At 39.1% G+C, this 22638-nt stretch overlaps 1 protein-coding gene across 4 annotated transcripts in view; it reads left to right on the top strand.

Annotated features, from left to right (window-relative positions):
• The window catches only part of C12H9orf85 (chromosome 12 C9orf85 homolog), a 73224-nt gene that overhangs the window by 29691 nt on the left and 20895 nt on the right, over positions 1-22638 (top strand). For all 4 annotated transcript variants that reach the window (XM_073021523.1, XM_037998489.2, XM_037998488.2 and 1 more), the window contains exon 2: positions 4941-5047. In XM_073021523.1, the coding sequence (XP_072877624.1) occupies positions 4941-5047 (107 nt within the window). The remainder of the gene's footprint in view (positions 1-4940; positions 5048-22638) is intronic.

The raw sequence follows: 22638 nt of genomic DNA, 5'->3' as shown, positions 1-22638 counted from the left end.
ATGGCCTTATAATATGCAGTGCATTCCTGTAGATCCTATGACTGTCAGGGATCTGTACCTACATTGTCCACCTAAGAATAACTTTATTGCACTCTGTTTTGGCATTATAACACTGGCCTACATTGAAAACCAGGATAGAAAACAGTTCTGTGAAATGCTTTGTGTTGTAAGGACGTTTTTGAGAGCATCGCTTACTGTATCACATGGTGTAGGAAAGATGAAACTTTGCATTTCAGTAACAAGAATAGTTGTGCTGCTTCTGAGAAACTGGATTTTTGGCATGTTACAGACAATGAGTTATGTTTTACTGGGTGCTAGAAAGCTCAGACTTCATTTGTGGCCCATCTCTAACAAGTGCACTTTCCAGCTGCACTCCTGACTGCTTTGTAATTTCCCTTCTGCCCTTACTTTTCTCTCATTCTGATTCCCTCATCTATTTTTTGGTTGTGTTTTATAAGATATTTTATATCCAACAATGTTCTAGCCATATTTAAAGGAATTTAAATAATGTAGTTTATGATTTGAAACTCACAGCCTAAAGCCAGGTGCTGTGGCTCACACCTATAATCCAAGCACTTTGGGAGGCCAAGGTGGGAAGGTGGGCGGATCACTTGAGGTCAGAAGTTCGAGACCAGCCTGGCCAACATGGGGAAACCCTGTCTCTACTAAAAATACAAAAATTAGCTGGGCGTGGTGACGTGTGCCTGTTATCCTAGCTACTAGGAGGCTCAGGTAGGAGAATCACTTGAACCCGGGAGACGGAGGTTGCAGTGAGCCAAGATCATGCCACTGTACTCCAACCTGGGCAACAGAGTGAGACTCCGACTCAAAAAAAAAGAAAGAAAGAAACTCACAGCCTGAAAGTCAGATTTTTACATTATTGTTATTAGTCACGTGAGTTCTTGCCCCCAAATCCAGGGATCTTTTATCCTCTAGCCAAATTTAGAATAAGGAACTGTTTCTAGCAAATTTCAAAGTACATACTTTTAAATATGATTAAATAAGATATAAAAGTTTCTATTTCTGGAGTAACAGTGTAGCAGTAGTAGCATAAAATACCTTATTTTAGGGGAAGAATACTGCAGGGAAAAGAACAAAGCCAGTTTATGGAAATAGATTTTTAGCATTGGATTTGGCATTGGAATTTTTCTTTGAGAATTTCATTTTTTTAATTATGTTTTTGTTTTTTTGTTTTCAATTAAAAGGAATAAATAAGCCTTTGTTTTACCTTTGGAAATTCTGAAAGAATTATGTACAAAAAAAATCCTAAGGAAAAATTATTTTAGTTGCTTTTGAATGGTATTCAAATTTCTTTTCACCTACCATAGTACCTTCCTTCTGTTAAATGATACTTTATATTTTATAAAATATTTTTCAGCATCAGCATATTGGTACAGATATAATATTTACAATTTGCTCCTGCTACCTTCTTAGGAGTTGAAGTCCTTTCTCGCCCAGCTTCTTTTTTTTTTCTTCTTTATTTTTGAGAGAGAGTTTCGCTCTTATTGCCCAGGCTAAAGTGCAATGGCACGATCGCAGTTCACTGCAACATCCAAATCCCAGGTTCAAAAGATTCTCCTGCCTCAGCCTCCCAAGTAGATGGGATTACAGCCATGCGCCACCACCCCAGCTAATTTTGTATTTTTAGTAGAGACAGGGTTTCTCCGTGTTGGTCAGGCTGCTCTTGAACTCCCGACCTCAAGTGATCTGCCTGCCTTGGCTTCCCAAAGTGCTGGGATTACATGTGTGAGCCAATGCACCCGGCCTTTCTCACCCAATTTCTGTATGGCATTACTGTGTTAAAGACGTATTATTTGACAACAAATAGAATGCTTAAAGCAGCAGTAACAATGCTTACTCTAAAATATATGTTGTATGGGCCAGGTGCAGTGGCTCACGCCTATAATCCCAGCACTTTGGGAGGCCAAGGAAAGCGATCAGTTGAGGCCAGAAGTTTGAGACCAGCCTGGCTAAATGGCAAAACCCCATCTCTACTAAAAATACAAAAATTAGCTGGCATGCTGGTGCACGCCTGTAATCCCAGCTGCTCAGGAGGCTGAGACAAGAGGATTGCTTGAACCCAGGAGGCGGAGGTTGCAGTGAGCTGAGATCACCCCACTGTACACCAGTCTGGGCAACAGAGCAAGACTCTGTCTCAAAAAAAAAAAAAAAAAAAAAAAAAAAAAAAAAAGATGTAGGAATGATGGCTAACACGTTTTTAAGACATTATGTATGTATTAAGTAGGCATGCTTTTTGATGTTCCTTAAGTTTATTCTAACTTTGAAAAGTATTCATTTGATAAGTAAGGGTTTCTTCTTTCACTGTTTCCTAAGTTCAGTGGACTCTTCCACTGAAGATTTTTTTTTTCTTCAAAAATCTGGAAAGTAGCTTGTTGAACGAACTAAATGACCTTTATAAGCTTTTGTATTTATAAAACTTTTGATTTTATATTTGGACAGACTTCAATTTTAACCTTAATTACCTATGATCTTCTACCATGAGGAATATACTAAAAGTAATTGCCAAAATAGGGTTAATTGTAAATATAAAGGTGAATAAGGTAAGATTGTCATTTCCTTTCCCCCAGGCAGAAGGATTCCTAAAACTAGGATTAACTTTCTTTGCTCACATCTCTGGAATTCACTTCTATTTTGGCAAAGTATGGTAAAACAGGTATACACTTATCTTTCTTCTGTGCCTATTTTTAAGTGAAAAATACGATTGTTTCTCATTCTTACTCTCATTAATTTCTTAACACATAAAAATCAAGTTTAATTTGATAGTAGTGCCTATTAGTCATGTGAACCCTGCACAGCATATCTGTTTATACTGCTTCACACATCACTCACAGGACAAGTTCCCACAAAGACTTGTTTTGTTCTACTGTTGATCCACCCTAAAGAAACCAGTTTCCAAACTGCGCACAGCTTTGTAAATCAAGATGAACTGGTCAGAAATTGGATACAGAAACAAACAAGGAACCAAAGAATGCTTCCTAGTTAACAAGCAGCATGTGTTATATGTAATAAAATTGCAGGTAATGAAATGTTCTGTGTTCTAAGGATATTCCAATTAGGAAGTATAATATCACATTCATATTGAAGTCATAGTTCAAAGTCAATCACTTAAGGAAATATAAGTAACGCTTAGTAAGATGTTCTGGACAACAGAGTAGACAAATGATGCATGTGAACTTTGATTCTGCGTTTCTTAACTAGCTTTGTCCATGATAACTATTAGTAAGTACAAAGGTTGAGAGGATGAAGAGTTTGGTGTGTAGGTACAGATTCCCTTCTTTCTGGCAACAGTTAGGGGCCCAGAGTAAGGAAGGAATATAGTAGCATACGGAACTGGGACTCTCCATCTATGTCCAGAAGGAAAGAATGCACCTATACACAATTCGTAAGTAACAGAATGTATTTCTCATGACAAAGTTAAACAATATATTCACACTTCCTGACGGTGAAGATTCCTTGAAGAAAGAGAAAAATTAAATAAAATGAAATATATTCATAGCTTAATTTATGGTTTTTCACAATATTCCTGAAATATTTTCTCGTTGAATAAATGTTTTTTCAAATATTTTATCTTCTTGTTTAGAACTTTCAAGAATATCAAGCGCTATTCAAAAATTGTTTCTTTCAGATGATCTGATCTAAACATTGTGCTTTTAACTTAATATCTAATAGCCTCCCAAAGAATCTGCATACTTGTGATGCATTTCTTTCTCCCCCTGAGAAATTTAAAAAGAAAACAAAAGAAGCAAAGAAAATTTTAAATGTCTTTTGTTCATTATTCCAACAACAGGCAAAGACCAAGCTTCCACAGCCAAAGCACACTAGAGAATTCTCAGAGTACTCAGTGAAAATATATAGTCTGTGTCCTGAATCAAATGAGTATGTTACAAAAATATAAAACTATTAGAGAAAATACATGACACATTTAAATTTTTCCTATCTTCCTTCTTTCCCAACACATTTTGAAAAGAAAATTATAATAAAAAAACTTTAACTTATAAAGCCCTTTCTCTACCACAGATATTCACATATGAATACATATTTTTTAAGTTTGAAGAAACCAAGTTAGTAGGGAGAGCTTTTCTAAAACTTTTTTTAACATGAGATTTCAAAAGGATAAAATTGAAAAATGAAATGCCTTTTTGCTTCCAGCTGCTTCTCCCTGGCACCATCCTCAAATTTCAGTCTCTGTTCTCTTCAACAAACTGTCAATTCAGGATAGCCCAATTTCTCAGTTTAATTCCAACTCACCGGGAAAATTTGAATTGTTGAAATGATAGTCTTCAAATATAAGCAAGCTTTTCTATTTTATTATTTTTTTTATTGAAATATAACTTACATACTATGTAATACACATATCTTAACTGTGCAGTTTGAGTTTTGACATATGTATACATCAGAATCAATGGGAAGGTTAAAAATTTTCTAGATGAGGGCTGGGCCCAGTGACTCACGCCTGTAATACGAGCACTTTGTGAGGCCTAGGCGGGTGTATCATTTGAGCTCAGGAGTTCAAAACCACCCTGGGCAACATAGTGAAAGCCTGTCTCTACCAAAATACAAAAAATTAGCTGGGCATGGTGGCGCGTGCCTGTAATCCTAGCTACTCAGGAGGCTGAGGCAGGAGAATCGCTTGAGCCCCGGGAGGTGGAGGTTGCAGTGAGCCAAAATTGCGCCACTGCATTCCAGCCTGGGCGACAGAGTGAGACTCTCTCAAAAAAAAAAAAAAAAAGAACCATTGCCTTTGTAAAAAAATAACAAATTGAGTAATATACATAAAAATACATAATATATCATAAATTGTTATGCAGATTAAGGTTCAGTTATATTTTAAAACTTAACATCTCATATATTCTTTTGTGGGATTTGCAATGCTGGCTCACACGTGAAATTCTCAATTTGTCTTTCTGTTTGTTTTTAAGAAAATTAATGCAAAACTTCATGATGGAGTATGTCAGCGCTGTAAAGAAGTTCTTGAGTGGCGTGTAAAATACAGCAAATACAAACCATTAACAAAACCTAAAAAATGGTGAGTTAAGATTCTTCATTACCTTACTTCGTTGTATATGTATCATAGTTTATTGTTTCATTTCCTACTTTTCAAAATTGTGTCCAAATGTTAAAGACAGAAAAAATTCCATTCTCCCCTGTAGAATTTCATCTTGTGTGCAGAATCTTGGTTTGTGAAGGCAGACAGATTTTAAAAGTAAATTCATTTCCTGCCCCATTCTTTCATAAATATGCATCATTTTTATAGAACTTTATTCATGAAAGGTGGGTTAGGGCTGAGAAGAGAGTATTTGTTTTCTACAATTCTGTCTCCCACTGATAAGGTAATACTATGCACCGTAGATTATCAGTTCTTAAAAGAGATCAGACCTTTAGACCTTTTAATTCAACTCATGAAGATTATAGAAATGGCTGAGGTTAAATATTATAAGTGAATCACTAGATTGATAACTTTTAATATTATTTCTTTGGGAATAGAAGTCTAAATGAAAAGACAGAGGTCTAAATGAAAAGATAGTAGATTTTGTTTCTGATCCTTCCATCCCTAACTCCTTTTTTTTTTTTCTTTTTCTTTTTTGAGATGGAGTTTTGCTCTTGTCATCCAGGCTGGAGTGCACTGGTGTAATTTCAGCTCACTGCAACCTCCGCCTCCCGGGTTTAAGCGATTCTCCTGCCTCAGCCTCCTGAGTAGCTGGCATTACAGGTGCCCGCCACCACGCCTGGCTAATTTTTTTGTATTTTTAGTAGAGGTGGGGATTTTGCCATGTTGGCCAGGCTGGCCTCAAACTCCTGACCTCAGGTGATCTGCCTGCCTAGGCCTCCCAAAGTGCTGGGATTATAGGCATAAGCCACCACGCCCGGCCTTAACTCTTGTGTAATTCAGCCTTCTGTGCATCCTTTACAGCTCCCTGACATCTTTCAGGTCAGCTGTGTAAGGACAATATTGGAGAGTAATTGCTGCATGAAAGAGCAAAGTGATTATCTTAAATAAAAATTAGTATTGTTCCTTTTACATTATAAGATTTAATTTGGTAATCTGCATAGTAGCTATTTGGACTATGTTTGCTCACTGTTGCCTTATTTTTCTGACTATTCAATAGTTTCATCTTCTTTGAATACATTCCTCCTTCCTTTATGGGAAAAAATTTTGCTTACAATTTAGAAAATCAGTCTAAATAATAGATATAATATGACCTTTGTTTATATCTACTAAAAAATTACGTCAACCTTTTGCAGATCTAAAACTCAAGATATAAAATAATTTATTTCAAAATATTTAAACACTGAAAGGCAAAAGTGTCAAGGAAGGATAAACTAACTTAAGCTTTTTAGATTTTTTTTCTGTGCCCCGTTTTGGAGCAGTCTAGTATTTATTACAGGTATAGTTGACCCCCCTTTTATTTTATTTATTTATTTATTTATTTATTTATTTTGAGATAGGGTCTCACTGTCGCCTAGGCTGTAGTGCCGTGACATAATCTTTGATCACTGCAACCTGCGCCTCCCAGGTTCAAGCAATTCTCCTACCTCAGCCTCCTGAGTAGCTGGGACTACAGGTACATGCCACCATGCCTGGCTAATTTTTGGTTTTTGGTAGAGACAAGAGTTCACCGTGCTGGCCAGGCCGGTCTCGAACTCCTGACCTCAAGTGATCCACCCACCTCAGCCTCCCTCCGAAAGTGCTGGGATTACAGGCGTGAGCCACCCCCCCTTTTAAATAGTTTTACCAGCTTCTTGATCCTTTTAGTCTTTTCTTCCTGTTCTCTAGCATTTCCTCCCAAAAGAAAATACTTTTAAACAAGTCTGATGAGTTTTATGCTTAGTGGCCCAAATTAGCAGTAAGGAAATTTGGCAACTATTTGCATTACCCAATTTTAGACTTCCATGAATGAATTAATTGTGTTCTCTGCTAGAGTAATTAGATGTTGATTGCAAAATAAATCATGTAGTTTTAGTTAATAGGCCTCATACAAGATTTGTAGCTTTCTGAATATTTTCAACAAGTTTTTATTCCTATAAAGGTATTTTAAGATTTCATCATCCATCTCCATTTTCTCTTTATAGTGTTGTTTCCTAAAAGAATTTGAAGTGTAGGCAATAAACAACATTTATGTAGTCATAGCATTTTAATAGATTAGCGCTGTGTAACAAAGGAAATGATTTCAAAACATTCCTGCCTTGTCCATCATCAGTATTTAAATCCCTTACCTTTAATATGTGCTAAATCCTGTATGTTTATCTTCATTTTGAATGTGTCAGTGTGTAAAAGATCACATCAGTTATTGTAAATTTTCCAGATGCTATATTTTGCTGGAGAACTTCCGAACTTATGTATTTTGTGTTTTTCTCATGACATTAAAACAAGATCCTGTAGAGGAGGAAAAAGGTCCTTTCCTTCTACCAGTCTAAGTTCTCACCCTTGGCTTTGTAACAAAAACCAGATTAACAAGAGAAAAATATACAGATTTATTTAATGTAAGCTTTTTGTGACACCAAAGCCTTCATAAGAAAACAAAGACCCAAAGAAATGGGTAAACCTGTGTGTTTTTATGCTGAGTTTGATGAGGAGTGGAAAATCATGGGGAAAATGTGATAGGGAACGAAAACAAAGGGGTATGAGCTAAGCGTAGTAAACTAAAAGCAGGGCTTGTTCATTCAGATTCCTCTTACTGTTCCTCCGTTTTTAGAGATAAGCATGGCCCTTTCCTCTAGGTATAGGAAGCGCACCTCTCATATTAGGGTCTTATGGCCTACTTCAGGGGTGGATCAGAGAGTCCTTCCTACATTTGCTATTTGTCACATTTCTTCAGCTCAAAATACTAAATATGCCAAGGCACCATATTTTGGGGTAGTATGTTCTGAATCCCATCAGTCTGAACATATTACTTAGGGCGTTACTTGCCTGGACTAGAACATCATGTATTTCAGATGGTCCTGAACACATGGCACATTAGACATATTGGAAATTCTAGCTTTCAAACTCCAATCCAGGATTGAGAGTGTTATAGAAAGTAAAACTCACTTATATTCATTCACTTTACTTTCTCTGTGTATTAAGACTTGGCCAACATTGTAAGGGATTTGAATCCATTGCTGATGCTGATGCATTACTTGTCTTAAAATGTTTAATGTTGTGTTCAAGCTAATCACTTATGAATTAAATTTGTCATTTGTTAGGGTTTGTATATGAATTTTGCTGGATATATCTTTTGTCTTTGTTTTTGTTTTTGTTTTTTTGAGACAGAGTCTCACTCTGTTGCCCAGGCTGGAATGCAATGGTGTGGTCTCGGCTTACTGCAGCCTCCGCCTCCTGGGTTCAAGTGATTCTTCTGCCTCAGCCTCCAGAGTAGCTGGAACTACAGGCATGCACGTGCCACTGTGCCCGGCTAATTTTTTATTTTTAGTAGAGACAGTTTCACTATGTTGGCCAGGCTGATCTCAAACTCCTGACCCTGTGATCCTCCCACCTCAGCTTCCCAAAGTGCTGGAGTTACAGGCATGAGCCACCACGTCTGGCCTTGGATATATCTTTTGTATAAAGATTTATTTTTCTGGCATGCTGAGTATTTCCATCAGTTAAAATGTTGAATATTGTTTCATGTGTCTGTCTGTTGCCACGAATTATGTAACTAAATGATGTAGATAAAGAAAAGTTCTGCGCAACATAAAATATAGGGTATGGTGGGGCTTTTTATAAGTGACATTTCTTTTAGAAGTAATAATATCCTGGCTATTGGGAAAATTAAAACTTATTCTCCCATTTGTTTATCTTGTGAATCACCAAAAACCACACGTTAGTTAGCAGATTTCCATTTGTTCATGGGATCCGATGCCAAAAGTTAAATCAAAGAAAAAGAGTTTGACATCTAAACTCTTCAAACTTACCTGTTTCAACCATGTGAAACAAAAATTATACTGCGTTTGTAGCTGACAGAATATTTCACGTTTCTCTTTTTCTTTTTTCAGTAAGGTGACATGCTGCAGTATTTTTATAAACATGTTCTTTATGGAATTTTCTGTCAGTTACTGAATACAATCCTGGACCATCTCCAGAGACTTTTTAGAAAAGAATAGATGTCCTAACTTAAGTTGGAAGAGAGATGAATTGAAAATTATGTATGTACTGGAGGAGGATAAGGATGATGGCTATGAAAGACAGGGGATAAAAAGCATCTCACTTATCAGCAATATATAAACAGTGTGACACTGGTACTGTCCTTTGACGTAATGAGATAAATATCTCTGACTACTCAAAGCTTTAGGTATTTATAGAAATAAAGTGATAAGCTCCTAAAGATAAAAGCACCAAGACCAGCCGCCACCCTTAATTAGAAGTCAGCACAATCTGTACCAGAATCCCCCCACCCATTTCTTAACGCCAGTACCTACTGCTCCCTGGGGGAGGGCTGCAGTGTGCTGTCAGCATCTCCCTTGACACAGAATGGCGTTAGTATTGTTAGACCTGAATAAGAGGATTCAGACTTTAAGATTATTCATAGATGTAAGAACTAGGGTTCAGGAAAAGTCTAAATCTTTTTGTATAAAGTTTTATTTTTCAAGTGCCTTGTTTTTTACTTTTGAAAAAGAACCCCAAAATAAATGAAAACTGTTTATTACCATTCCTGGTCAATCCCAGGTCACTCATGAACACTGTAAATAATCTCGATATGGAGCTGAATTATTGGAGAAACAAGAGATCTTATAAATATAAAACAATCCTAGTCAGTAATACCTATGAAAAAAATAAATGTAAAAATATATTAAATAATTTGTATACCTCTTAAGGAAGGAATCTTGATATTTTTATATTTAAAAGTCATTATAGACATTTATCTATTTTTCCAGGTACTAGAAATATAAATGTTTAAAAGATTTTGTCCCTTTCCTCAAGCAGTGCAGGGCCAAATGAAATTATTTATTTTCTTTATTCTGGGCTCAGAAGGATTATACTTCTTACCCAAGACAAAAGTAAAGCAGATGGAGGTAAGATTCAAATGCAAATTGATTGGATTCCAAAGCCTTGTTTTCCTTTTCTCTCAGTGATTTCTCAGCATTGTATTATTCAATTCAAAAAGTCCTTTTCTCCTCTCACCTGGACCTAATGCTTCATTAATTTTTACAAATGTCACCTATCTTGTTTATGGATATTGTCTGCTGTTGAGTATCACATATCCTGCTGAGGACCACCCTGCTTTTATTTTTTTATTTTTATTTTTTTTATTTTTTGAAACGGAATCTTGCTCTGTCGCCCAGGCTGGAGTGCAGTGGCACAATCTCAGCTCGCTGCAAGCTCTGCTTCCTGGGTTCACACCATTCTCCTGCTTCAGCCTCCCGAGTAGCTGGGACTACAGGCGCTTGCCACCACACCTGGCTAAATTTTTTTGTGTTTTTAGTAGAGACAGAGTTTCACCGTGTTAGCCAGGATGGTCTGGATCTCATGACCTCATGATCCGCCCACCTCAGCCTCCCAAAGTACTGGGATTACAGGCATGAGCCACTGCACCCAGCCCAGCCTGCTTTTATTTTTTAATACATATACCTGTGGAAAGACAAATAGATTTTTGCTTTCAGGCCCTGAAATGCCTATGCTCGTACTTAGAAACCTTTTTTGACTCTTATTTCAGGTAACCAAGCAACCTTTTCTCCTATTAATTTAGAAATGTGGTAGGCAAATACCCCCATTTATGTGAGAATCTCAAGCCTGCTTCTTTTCTTTTCTACCTATTAAAAAAAAAAAATCACCAGCATTATAACATTAGCCCATGTTTAACCTTGCCATAGCAGTAGAAAAGAAAAGAGAAGCTGGTATAAAACAGCACAGTCCTCAAACAGATTGGGGTCTGAGTTTGGAACTGGACCTGTGAATTCTTTACATTCAGTGGTTCTCAAATAAGGAGGTGGCTTGAGGATGGAGTTTGTCCCCCAGGAAGGGTGCTACTAACACACAGTGTAAAGAGACCAAGTATGCTGCTAAACGTCCCACAGTTCACAGGACAGCCCACCACAATAAAGAAATATCCAGCTCAACATGTCAAGAGTGTCTTGGCTGAGAAGCCTTGCTCTGTACCAAATAGATAGATACCCACAAAACCAAGGCACTAAAACATCCTGTATCTTAGTTCAGTGGTTTTCAAACTTTTCAGCTGTCAAATTCTTTAATAAAACTCTTATCCAGGAGTCCCATAAATACAACAGGCTAAAACAGAACTGCCCTAAATGGGGAGAAGGGAGCCCAGACTTTACTTACTGTGTGATAAATGTTCATTGAAAGTAGATTTTATCATAAAAATATTTCAAGTGAAGGAGGAAAGAGCTAATATAACCTGCCTTGGAACCAGCATTATTCTAGAGATGTCTGGCCTGAGAGTTTCATGTCATGAGGATGCTTTATTCCTTAAAAAACTTTCCTTTTCATTAAATATTTTAATTGAACAGAGTCACTCTTCTGGCCCTCACATCCAGGTATTTAACCCCCAGATTTATTGCCTCTCAACTTTTATTCCCACTGATGGCCCAAGTGTACCCCTTACGTATTCATACTTCATTGCATTGAATAAGTAAATTCTCCTCTCTCTTTTGCATCTCATCTCACCTCTACTCAAATACCTCTGTGGGTTCAGAGTTGACTAAACCAGTGGTTTAAAAAAAAGTGGGGGAGGGAGGCAGGCACAGTCACTCACACCTGTAATCCCAGCACTTTGAGAAGCTAAGGCAGGAGGATCACTTGATTCTAGGAGTTTGAGACTGGCCTGGGCAACATAGCGAGACATCATCTCTACAAATAATTTTAAAAATTAGCCAGGCATGCTGTCGGCACCTGTGGTCCTTGCTGCTAGGGAGGCTGAGGCAGGACACTGAGGCTGAAAGATCACTTGAGCCTGGGCATTCAAGTCTGCAGTGAGCTGTGATCACACCACTGCACTCTGGCCTGGGTAACAGAGCCAAGACCCCAGCTCAAAAAAAAAAAGCATATTTTACATAAGTTGAGTCATGAGCTCCCGTGGTGATGGGTGGGACTCCAGCAGCAGGAGGCTGAGAGAGCTTTGTCACCAGAGAAGTTCTGCTTTTACATGTCTACTATAATGTGAGAGTTGGCTGGGGGATTGGTTGGTCAGGGGGAGGGGGTCCTCTAGACCATAGGGAAAAAGGTGTTGCTGTTTGGGAGAAAATGAGATGGAGGACTGAAATGTTGCCAAATAGGTTATGTTACAGGGCAGGGGTCCCAATCCAGACCCCAAGAGAGGGTTCTTGGATTTAGTGAAAGCAAGTTTATTAAGAAAGTAGAAGAATAAAAGAATGGCTATTCCATAGACAGAGCAGCGCCGAGGGCTGCTGGTTGCCCATTTTTATGGTTATTTCTTGATATGCTAAACAAGGGGTGGATTATTCATGTCTCTCCTTTTTAGACCATGTAGGGTAGCTTCTCGACATTGCCATGGCGTTTGTAAACTGTAATGGTGCTGGTGGGACTGTAGCAGTGAGGATAACCATAGGACATTCTAGTGGCCATCTTGGTTTTGGTGGGTTTTAGCCAGCTTCTTTACTGCAACCTGTTTTATCAGCAAGGTCTTTATGACCTCTACTTTGTGCTAATCTCCTATCTTATTTTGTGACTTAGAATGCCTTAATAACCATCTGGGAATGCAGCCCAGTAAGTCTCAGCCTCATTTTACCCAGCTCCTATTCAAGATGGAGTTGCTCTGGTTCACACACCTCTGATAGTTATGCCACAGTAAGGCTGCCTTCCTAACCATGTGCTTGCTCCCTAGCTTTCTTGTAACTAAATTAGCCAAACCAAGACATTAAAGATAGTATTTTATTAACCAACCCCTTTCCTGTTTTTAGCCTCTATTTTTAAAGGGAAGAATTTCTATACCCCTAAAATGTTGCTTAATAGAGTATCACTGTCCTCATTTTTCAGTGAAAATAAATTAGTGAACAGAGAGATATATTGGCCAGTTTATGGTTAAATTCGTGATAGTTTCTTGCACTCAGTTCTTGGCATTGTATTATTGTATGTGTCTATCAATTGGCATTCATTACTTACATTTGTTCTTTGAGCAAGCACTCAAGGAAATCAGAGTCTCCTTAAACTAGTTGTAATCGCAATTTAGATATATGTTTAAAAAAAAAAAAAAAAGCAACTTTAGACAAATTAGATTTAACAGAGTTTAATTGCGCAAAGAATGATTGAAGAATCAGGCAGCCCCCAGAACCAGAGTAGTTTCAGAGCAACTCTTAGGGCTTCCCTGTGCTTCAATAACGTTTTTGGACAGAAAAAGGAAAATGACTTTACAGAAAACTGAAGTACATAAACAGCTGGATTGGTTACAGCTTGGCATTTGCCTTACTTGAACCTACTTTGAAAAGTTGGCTGACTGTGGTTGGCCGAGACTTGGTTACTGTTACAGTAGTAGGTTACAGTTTACACATCAAGTTATCTTACAGTTCAGTATATAGAGAGAAACCTTTAGGCCAAACTTAAAATATGTACCCAGGCAGCTTTAGGACAAATTTAATTTATCAGTAGATTCCATCTGTAGCCATCCAAGCTGTACTTGTTCTCAGTGCTTAGAAGCTGAGCACACCACTCACTAGGAGGTACCTGAGGAATAATGTATGCTATATGCAGTGATCAGTGCAAACTGAGTCCTTGATCTCCATGTAATCTGAATTTGTGGCATCTGAATGGAGAGCCATGATTTAAACGGCTAATTTTTATAGTCCACATGTTTCAAACACTTTGACTTGCCTCCATTTTGACATGTTTGTAGTTGACGAAAAGGAAAAATAAATGGATACAAATCCATTTATTTTACAAATAAATAAATTTGTAGTCAATGAAAAGGAAAAGTAAATGAATTTATTTTAATGCATTACTATGAAAGAATTTTTGCATGTTTTTTCTTCTTTAAAGAATATGTTTATTTCAGGATATCTGAACATTGTATGCCTTATTGTAGAATCTTCTAATAAAACAACTGTTTACATGCTAATAAACATTGGGTATGACAATTGATAATAGGAAGGGGAACACAAAAGCTTTTCTTTCTTTTTTTTTTTTTTGAGACGGAATTTGGCTCTTGTTGCCCAGGCTGGAGTGTAATGGCGTGATCTTGGCTCGCCACAACCTCCACCTCCCAGGTTCTCCTGCCTCAGCCTCTGGACTAGGTGGGATTACAGGCATGCGCCACCACACCCAGCTAATTTTGTATTTTTAGTAGAGACGGAGTTTCTCCATGTTGGTCAGGCTGGTCTCGAACTCCTGACCTCAGGTGATCTGCCCGCCTCGGCCTCCCAAAGTGCTGGAATTACAGGTGTGAGCCACTGCACCGGGCCCACAAAAACTTTATATTTTATAATACAGTTTGAACGTCCCAAATTCCAAATCCAAAATGTCCTAAAATCTGAAACTTTTTGAGTACCAACATAATGCTCGAAGGATATGCTAATAGGAGCATTTCAGACTTCAGATTTTTGGATTTGGGATACTTAACTATTAGTATTAGCAAATATTCCAAAACCTGGGGGAAAAAAAAAGTCTGAACACTTCTCATCCCAAATATTTTAGATAAGGGATTCTTAGTCTATACTAGGGTCAGCCAGAGAAGTCTTTGACTTGGTGATATTTTCTAAAGAGAAATAGCTAAAGAGAAATGAACAAAGTTGAGTGCCTTCATGAGAGAATATATGACAAGGAGAAACAGTATAGAATGTAAAAGGTCTTGGTTAAAATTGAGTGTTTAATTTGTGTGTTTATTCCCTGAAGACTGACATTTTTTTAAGTAGAGACGGGTTTTCACCATGTTGGCCAGGCTGGTCTCGAACTCCTGACCTTTGCCCACCTTGGCCTCCCAAAGTGCTGGGATTATAGTCATGAGCTACAGCACTGGCCAAGACTGACTTTCTATAGTTTTATGTTTACCACTTAAACTAACCTAGCAATGTGATTGTTTATCCAGTTGATAGATTATCAAGCCCCTTCACATCCTGCCCCAAATTTCACCCATTATTTTTGTTATTAATTTAGGGTATCAGACTAAGTGGAAATAGAAGATGAAGTTCATATCAGTTGTATTCATTACATTTTACAGATTTATTGGCTAAGAGAGAAGAATTTGTATTTTTAAGCATTGAGTTAAATTTTGTACCAAACTCCAGGTGAAATCTCAATCAATTTCATTGAAATAAGTAATTATTAAATATCATATTACCCAGTGAAAAACTGATTACTTACTGCTGCAAAGAGCATAATAAAATTAGGAAGGAAAATTAGTTCTGAAATACAACAGGAGAAAGATATATTAAATGATTAAACCTTCATTGTTAGCCTGTTCCTCTCTTTAGATGTGTGTGTACCTATGTGTAGTTTATTTAAAAAATCAAGTAAGTTTGTGATGGCAGAGGTTATTAAGATGAAGATAGTCAAAAAACAAATGCCATTTTCCAGAATCCAAGCACAATTAAAAGGTAGCAAATACTTCAACAGTAGTTCAGGTCTTTTCTCTTTCCTTCCTCCCTATTCCTCATAAACATGGTAAAGATCCACTATAAATAGCTGAGAAAACCCCTGCAGTTGTGTATGTTTTTCCCACTATGAGTCATGATACAGCATCACTTCCACAAATAAGGATTAGGAATGGCACTGCAGAGAATATGTTTTAGATCAATAAAATAGTTATTGGTAAGAATTGGGATGTAGAAGTAGCTTCGGTATTATAGAACCTTTACTGGTATTTTAGAAATGCAGTCTTTGGGCCGGGCGCGGTGGCTCAAGCCTGTAATCCCAGCACTTTGGGAGGCCGAGATGGGTGGATCACGAGGTCAGGAGATCGAGACCATCCTGGCTAACACGGTGAAACCCCGCCTCTACTAAAAAATACAAAAAACTAGCTGGGTGAGGTGGCGGGCGCCTGTAGTCCCAGCTACACGGGAGGCTGAGGCAGGAGAATGGCGTAAACCTGGGAGGCGGAGCTTGCAGTGAGCTGAGACCCGGCCACTGCACTCCAGCCCTGGCGACAGAGCAAGACTCTGTCTCAAAAAAAAAAAAAAAAAAAAAAGAAATGCAGTCTTTGTACTATTTAAGGTCTGAATGATGTATCCTTTCTAGTGGAATTTTAAGTGTAAAAGGTTGAAACCAGAACACTTACGAAATCCCTTAAAACTAGAAATCATATTCTATTGGTGGGAATTTTGAGTATTATTGCTGGAATTCTTCAGAGAATGTTCAGGAAGCTGGTGTGGTTTGGGGAAATAGGGTAAAACGAAAGGAAAAGATCCCAAATACTTCAAGCTGGCCTGTCTAAGGAGGTCATTAAAGGTAATTAAAATGTGTGTGTGTATATATATGTATATATGTGTGTGTGTGTGTGTGTGTGTGTATATATATATATTTTTTTTTTTTTTTTGAGACAGAGTTTCACTCTTCTTGCCCAGTCTGGAGTGCAATGGCACGATCTCTGGTCACCGCATCCTCTGCCTCCTGGGTTCAAGCCATTCTCCCACCGCAGCCTCCCGAGTAGCTGGGATTGCAGGCATGTGCCAACACGCCTGGCTAATTTTTTATTTAGTAGAGAAGAGGTTTCTACATGTTGGTCAGGCTGGTCTCGAACTCTTGACCTCAGGTGATCTGCCCACCTCAGCCTCCCGAAGTGCTGGGATTACAGGCGTGAGCCACCATGCCTAGCCAGCAATTAAAATATTTTACCCTCAAAATATATTTATTTGACGTATTTTGAAATGGCTGCCACTTTACCATCCTGACAGAAGTGGCCTTGCAAATCTGTCTTAAGTGGGGAAAATTTGTATCTGTATAGAATCTCCATTAATACAGTCATGCGCCCTCCCCTTTCTCTTTCTTTCCCCAGATCCAGGAGAGATTGAGAGCAGGACACCTTTAAAAGTCTCTCTGAGGGAGGCTCCTCTACATAACCAGGCCACCTTTGATGGCCAAACCTCTTCCCTGCTCGGTTTTACCAGAATCTAAGCCCCCATTCTTTCTGTAACCTCAAGATGGTATATAAGTTTCTGTAACTATTGAGAAGTTGGATCTTCATTCTGAAGGCTCCTGTGTATGCACATTAAGTAAATTTATAGCCTTTTCTCCTACTAGTCAATCCACCTCTTGTCAATTATTTTTAACAAAAATTTAAGGGGCCAAAAGCCGGTGGCTGCCACATCATATATATTATATATTTTAACCCCGGAATTTGAGTGCAGAGTGGACAAATAAGATATTTATTTTAAATTTAACATTTTCTTCTTTTTTTTTTTTTTTTTTTTTGTTGTTTTCTTTTTTGGGACAGAGTTTCACTCTTGTTGCCCAGGCTGGAGTGCAGTGGCGCAATCTCGGCTCACCGCAACCTCTGCCTCCCAGGTTCAAATGATTCTCCTGCCTCAGCCTCCCGAGTAGCTGGGATTACAGGCATGTACCACCATGCCCGGCTAATTTTGTATTTTTAGTAGAGACAGAGGTTCTCCCTGTTGGTCAAGCTGGTCTCGAACTCCCAACCTCAGATGATCCGCCTGCCTCGGCCTCCCAAAGTGCTGGGATTACAGGCATGAGCCACCTGGCCAAATTTAACATTTTCAAACCTCTCACTTATGTTGGATTCTAATAACAATCCTGTAGAGGTAACAAGAACAGATTAGGAGGTGGCCTTAGAAAACTTAGGTGTCTTACCTTGTACACAGCTAGTAAACAGTATATTCAAAACTAGCATCTAGATTTTTTAAAGTTTCATAATCTTATTTCTGGCTTTTATTTTAATGTCAGTTCCCTAACTAAGTAGAGTTTTCCTTTATAGAATGAAGATAATACCTGTTAGAACACCTTGTCTCGTGTAACCAGGTCTGCTGTAACCTGCAAGAACCAAGAAGCTGGACTGGATGTGAAAGATAATTTACTATAATTCACTAGTTGTATTAAGAACAAAATTGTCTCTAGGAAGAGTCCATGGTTATATTGGGGAATACTATTCCAAACAGAGCTCTTAATTTCTGAGCAAAAACAAAATTGTTAAAGACGACAGATAGGAAACGGTTCAATTTACAATTATTTTAAATGGCATCCTCAATATACAAGACACTGTGTTGCATGTCAAAAGAAGACAGCAAATGAATCTGTGACACCCAGGAATTTACCATCTGTTTGGAGAGAGAGACTCCACAGATAACTCGGCAGGTTGCAAAAAGTGCTAGGTGTGAGTAAAAGGAGAAAGAGATGCAGAGGACACAAGGTAAGACTGCAGAAGAATAAAGTGAAACCAAGAGAAACAGGTCTAGAAAAGACTTAAAGGTAGAAGAGTGGAATGAATAATGTTTATAGGAAACCCTGTGAGGAGGGACAAGGGAATGGAGAGAAAATCAACAAGAATCCCTTTGACTTTCATATACAATACAAATAATCCCGGGCAGTCTTCATATGTCCTGTTTTTTGGTTCCACATAAATGATCATTTCTTCATTCATTTGCTCTTGTTACTTTTTTTTTTCTCATTGCATAACTTTTGGTGATCCATGAACAGTAATCAAAGTTACCTATCAAAAGGAGGTTTTGGTCTATTTTGAATATACATGAAATGAAAAGAAAACTAGGAAAGTTGGCTTAGGGTCTGGATTTCTAGTTTTTAAAAACTGGGTTATTATTTTTGTTCTTTTATCAAACAAAAGTAAACAGTTACATTTTATAGGTCTTTTTTGTTTGTTTTTGTTTTTTGAGACAGAGTCTCTCTCTGTCACCCAGGCTGGAGGGCAGTGGTGTGATCTCGGCTGACTGCAACCTCTGCCTCAGCCTCCCGAGTAGCTGGAATTTCAGGCACCTGCCACCATGCCTGGCTAATTTTTGTGTTTGTAGTAGAGATGGGGTTTCATCATGTTGGCCAGGCTGGTCTCAAACTCCTGACCTCAAGTGATCTGCCACAAAGTGCTGGGATACAGGCGCAAGCCACCACACCCGGCCATATTCTACATATCTATCTGTTCCTTCATGTTTACCAGTGTGGCAATACACATCGGCCGTTTTTCAGTTTCAGCATTTTTTTTTTTTTTTCAGACGGAATTTTTCTCTTGTTGCCCAAGCTGGAGTGTGGTGGCGCAATCTCGCCTCACCACAACTTCTGCCTCCCAGGATCCAGTGATTCTCCTGCCTGAGCCTCCCAAGTAGCTGGGATTACAGGCATGTACCACCACGCCCAGCTATTTGTGTATTTTCAGTAGAGATGGAATTTCTCCATGTTGGTCAGGCTGGTCTCAAACTCCTGACCTCGGGTGATCCGCCCGCCTCGGCCTCCCAAAGTGCTGGGATTACAGGTGTGAGTCACCATGCCTGGCCTCCAGCATTTCTTATAATAGGCTGAGGCTCTGAAGGTTAATTAGTGATTTGAAAATTGTGTCACCACAGCCAGGTGCAGTGGCTCACGCCTGTAATCCCAGCACTTTGGGAGGCCGAGGCAGGCAGATCACGAGGTCAGAAGCTCGAGACCAGTCTGGTCAACATAGTGAAACCCTATCTCTACTAAAAATACAAAAATTAGCCGGGCATGGTGGCATGTGCCTGTAGTCCCAGCTACTCAGGAGGCTGAGGCAGGAGAATCGCTTGAACCTGGGAGGTGGAGGTTATGGTGAGCTGAGATTGTGTCACTGCACTCCAGCCTGGGCAACAAAGCAAGACTCCGCCTCCAGAAAAAAAAAAAAAATGTGTGTCACCACATTCCAAGAGTATTAAAATGTCCTAGAGTGGAGTTTTAGTCATTGATAGTTCTTTGTATCACATTATAGTATAAAATAACCGTAAACTGTGGCTTTACTGTTGCCCACAACCATGGTCTGATTGTCTTTAAAGGTGAAAGCAGTAGAGAGCTTTTATTACTTCCATCAATGCCTCTCCAGTTCACGAAGACTCCAGTTGATGCTTTGATTTAAAATTGGCTGCCCTAAAGTATTGAATAATTTTTATTTTTTATTTTTCTTAAACTACACTTGGTCAGAGGTAAATATTTTGTACCCGTTATGAATTATTGGCTGTAAACCCAGTACTTTGGGAGGCCAAGGCTAGAGGATGCCTTGAGCCCAAAAGTGCTAGACCAACTTGGGAACATAGTGAGACCCTGTCACTACAAAAAATAGAAAAAAATAGCTGGACGTGGTGACTGCTCCTATTCTGGAGGCCAAGGTGTGAGGTTTGCTCAAGCCTGGGAAGTTGAGGCTTCAATGAGTTGTGATTGTACTACTGTACTCCAGCCTGGGCGACAGAGTGAGACCCTGTCTCAAAAAATAAAACTAAGAAGTATTGTAATCTACTTGTCTACTACATTAAGACAAGGTAGTATACTTTGTATACCTCTTCATTTACTTTCAAACTTGTAATCTAGGGACACAAGGAAGTGAATTGTGTAATAACTTCTTATACTCGAGGTACTTAGAATTTGGGGATATTGTTTCCTTAAAAGCATTCTCTAAGCTTTTACATTATCATGTAATCCCATAGTAAAGTTTTATGATCTTGCTATGTTGAGTACAGATTACTTAGAGCCATTGCAGGAAAATAAGACTTTATGTAACTTCAGCAATGTTGTGTTTCTGTTTTGTACACCAAGGGTGGAGTACTGTGGCTCACTGTTTACGAAAGTACCTCGTCATCACGTACATGAGAGTACAGCAGGAACTGAATTATGTTAAAGGTTAAAGTGTAATAACCAGGAGATGAAGGCAGTGCCAGAAGAGTTGTAATCACGTAAAGTCTTTTATTTCTAGCAAGTAATAATCTATTTTATGTCAGTCCGAAAGGGAAACCCTAAGAAGGTAGAGGATAAATTTTACTTCCTTCAAACAGATTTTCCAGATGTTGATATGTTTAATCATACAATATAAAAAGTTGTGTTACTGGCCGGGCGCAGTGGCTCACGCTTGTAATCCTAGCACTTTGGGAGGCCAAGGCAGGCGGATCACTTGAGGTCAGGAGTTCGAGACCAGCCTGGCCAACATAGTGAAACCCTGTCTCTACTACAAATACAAAAATTAGCTGGGTGTAGTGGTGCGTGGCTATAATCCCAGCTGCTCAGGAGGCTGAGGCACGAGAATCGCTTGAACCCGGGAAGTAGAAGTTGCAGTGAGCCGAGATCTCGCCATTGCACTCCAGCATGGGGGACAAAAGTGAAACTCCATCTCAAAAAAAAAAAAGTTGTGTTACTATGACAACAGTGTCTTAAAAAAATCTTAAGGGTTTTTTGTTTTTTAACTGGGGTTGTGGAAGGGATGATACAGTGATTACTAGTATAATTTGATGCTACTGTTTTGTTCATGCTAAGCTGCCAGGACTTTTAGTACCCATTATAAAAAATGAGACTCAGAGAAGTTAAAGTGACTTTCAGAGATTACATTGTTATGGGGGGATCCTTGCTCCCAGAGCTCCCAAGATGGTGGTGGGCCACTTCCAAGATGGTGGCAAGCCTTGTGTTCTCTGACCTGGGGTTCTTGGCCTCACAGATTCCAACGAATGTAATCTTGGGCCATACAGTGAGTGTTATAGCTCTATTAGAAGCTGTGGGTCATGGAAAAGAACCATGGAACCCGGTGACTAGTGTTCAGCTCAATTGGGACGAACCCAGGCACTTAGCCATGCAGGAACAATGGCAAGACTTTAGCCCAATCGGGAGTGGCAGTGGGCGCCTCGCTGGATCAGGAGCACAGCGGATGCTCTGCCGGATCCAGAGGGATGGAAGTCAGTGGCAGGTCTGTGACAGCGGCAAACAGCAGTAGTGGACAACGAGCAAAAGCTCAGCTCAAGCCCTAAGAAACACAGACCAGAAGAGAGTGCAGTTGCAAGATTTAATAGAGTGAAAACAGAGCTCCCATACAAAGGGAGGGGACCCAAAGAGGGTAGCTCTTGCCGGCTGGAATGCCTGGATTTATATCCTGATCATCGTCCCTCCCACTTTGCTCTCAGGTGATAGATGATTGGCTATTTCTTTACCTCCTGCTTTTGCCTAATTAGCATTTTAGTGAGCTCTCTTTACTACCTGATTGGTTGGGTGTGAGCTAAGCTGCAAGCCCCATCCCAGCTAGGCTTAGAGATTCTTAGTTGGCCCAGCTAGGCTTAGAGATTCTTAGTTGGCCTAGGAAATCCAGCTAGTCCTGTCTCTCAGCATGACAAGGACATGTCAAGGGTGGGCTAGAATCAAGGTCTCCAGTTTCCCAAACTGGTGTTCTTTTCCTACCGTTGTATTGCCAGTGCTAAAGTGATCCTCCCACCTCAGCCTCCGAGTAGCTGGAACTCCTACACTCTGGTAGGTGGTGTGCACGCCCACCCTGGCTAATTTTTGTTTTTTGTAGAGATGGGGTCTCTCTGTTGCCAAGGCTGTTCTCTAATTCCTGGGCTCAAGCAATTCTCCTGCCTGGTCCTCCCAAGGTGCTGGGATTACAGGCATGAACCACTGTGCCCACTCAATAGTAATATTTTTAAGAAGTGTATTGTCTCCTTTATCAAGAAACATGTAAACAATGGTGACCTGTGTTTTTATTTGACCATAGTTTCCACTAAAATGATTAGTTGTGGTATATTTATGGCCAGAATTGTTTGAGTGATTTGTTTGTATGATTGTTTCTGGGAATT

This window comes from Chlorocebus sabaeus, chromosome 12, assembly GCF_047675955.1.
Source record: "Chlorocebus sabaeus isolate Y175 chromosome 12, mChlSab1.0.hap1, whole genome shotgun sequence".
In the NCBI taxonomy this organism is placed as follows: Eukaryota; Metazoa; Chordata; class Mammalia; order Primates; family Cercopithecidae; genus Chlorocebus; species Chlorocebus sabaeus.
Note: the sequence above shows the minus strand (reverse complement) of the source record. Positions and strands in the feature narration are given on the sequence as shown.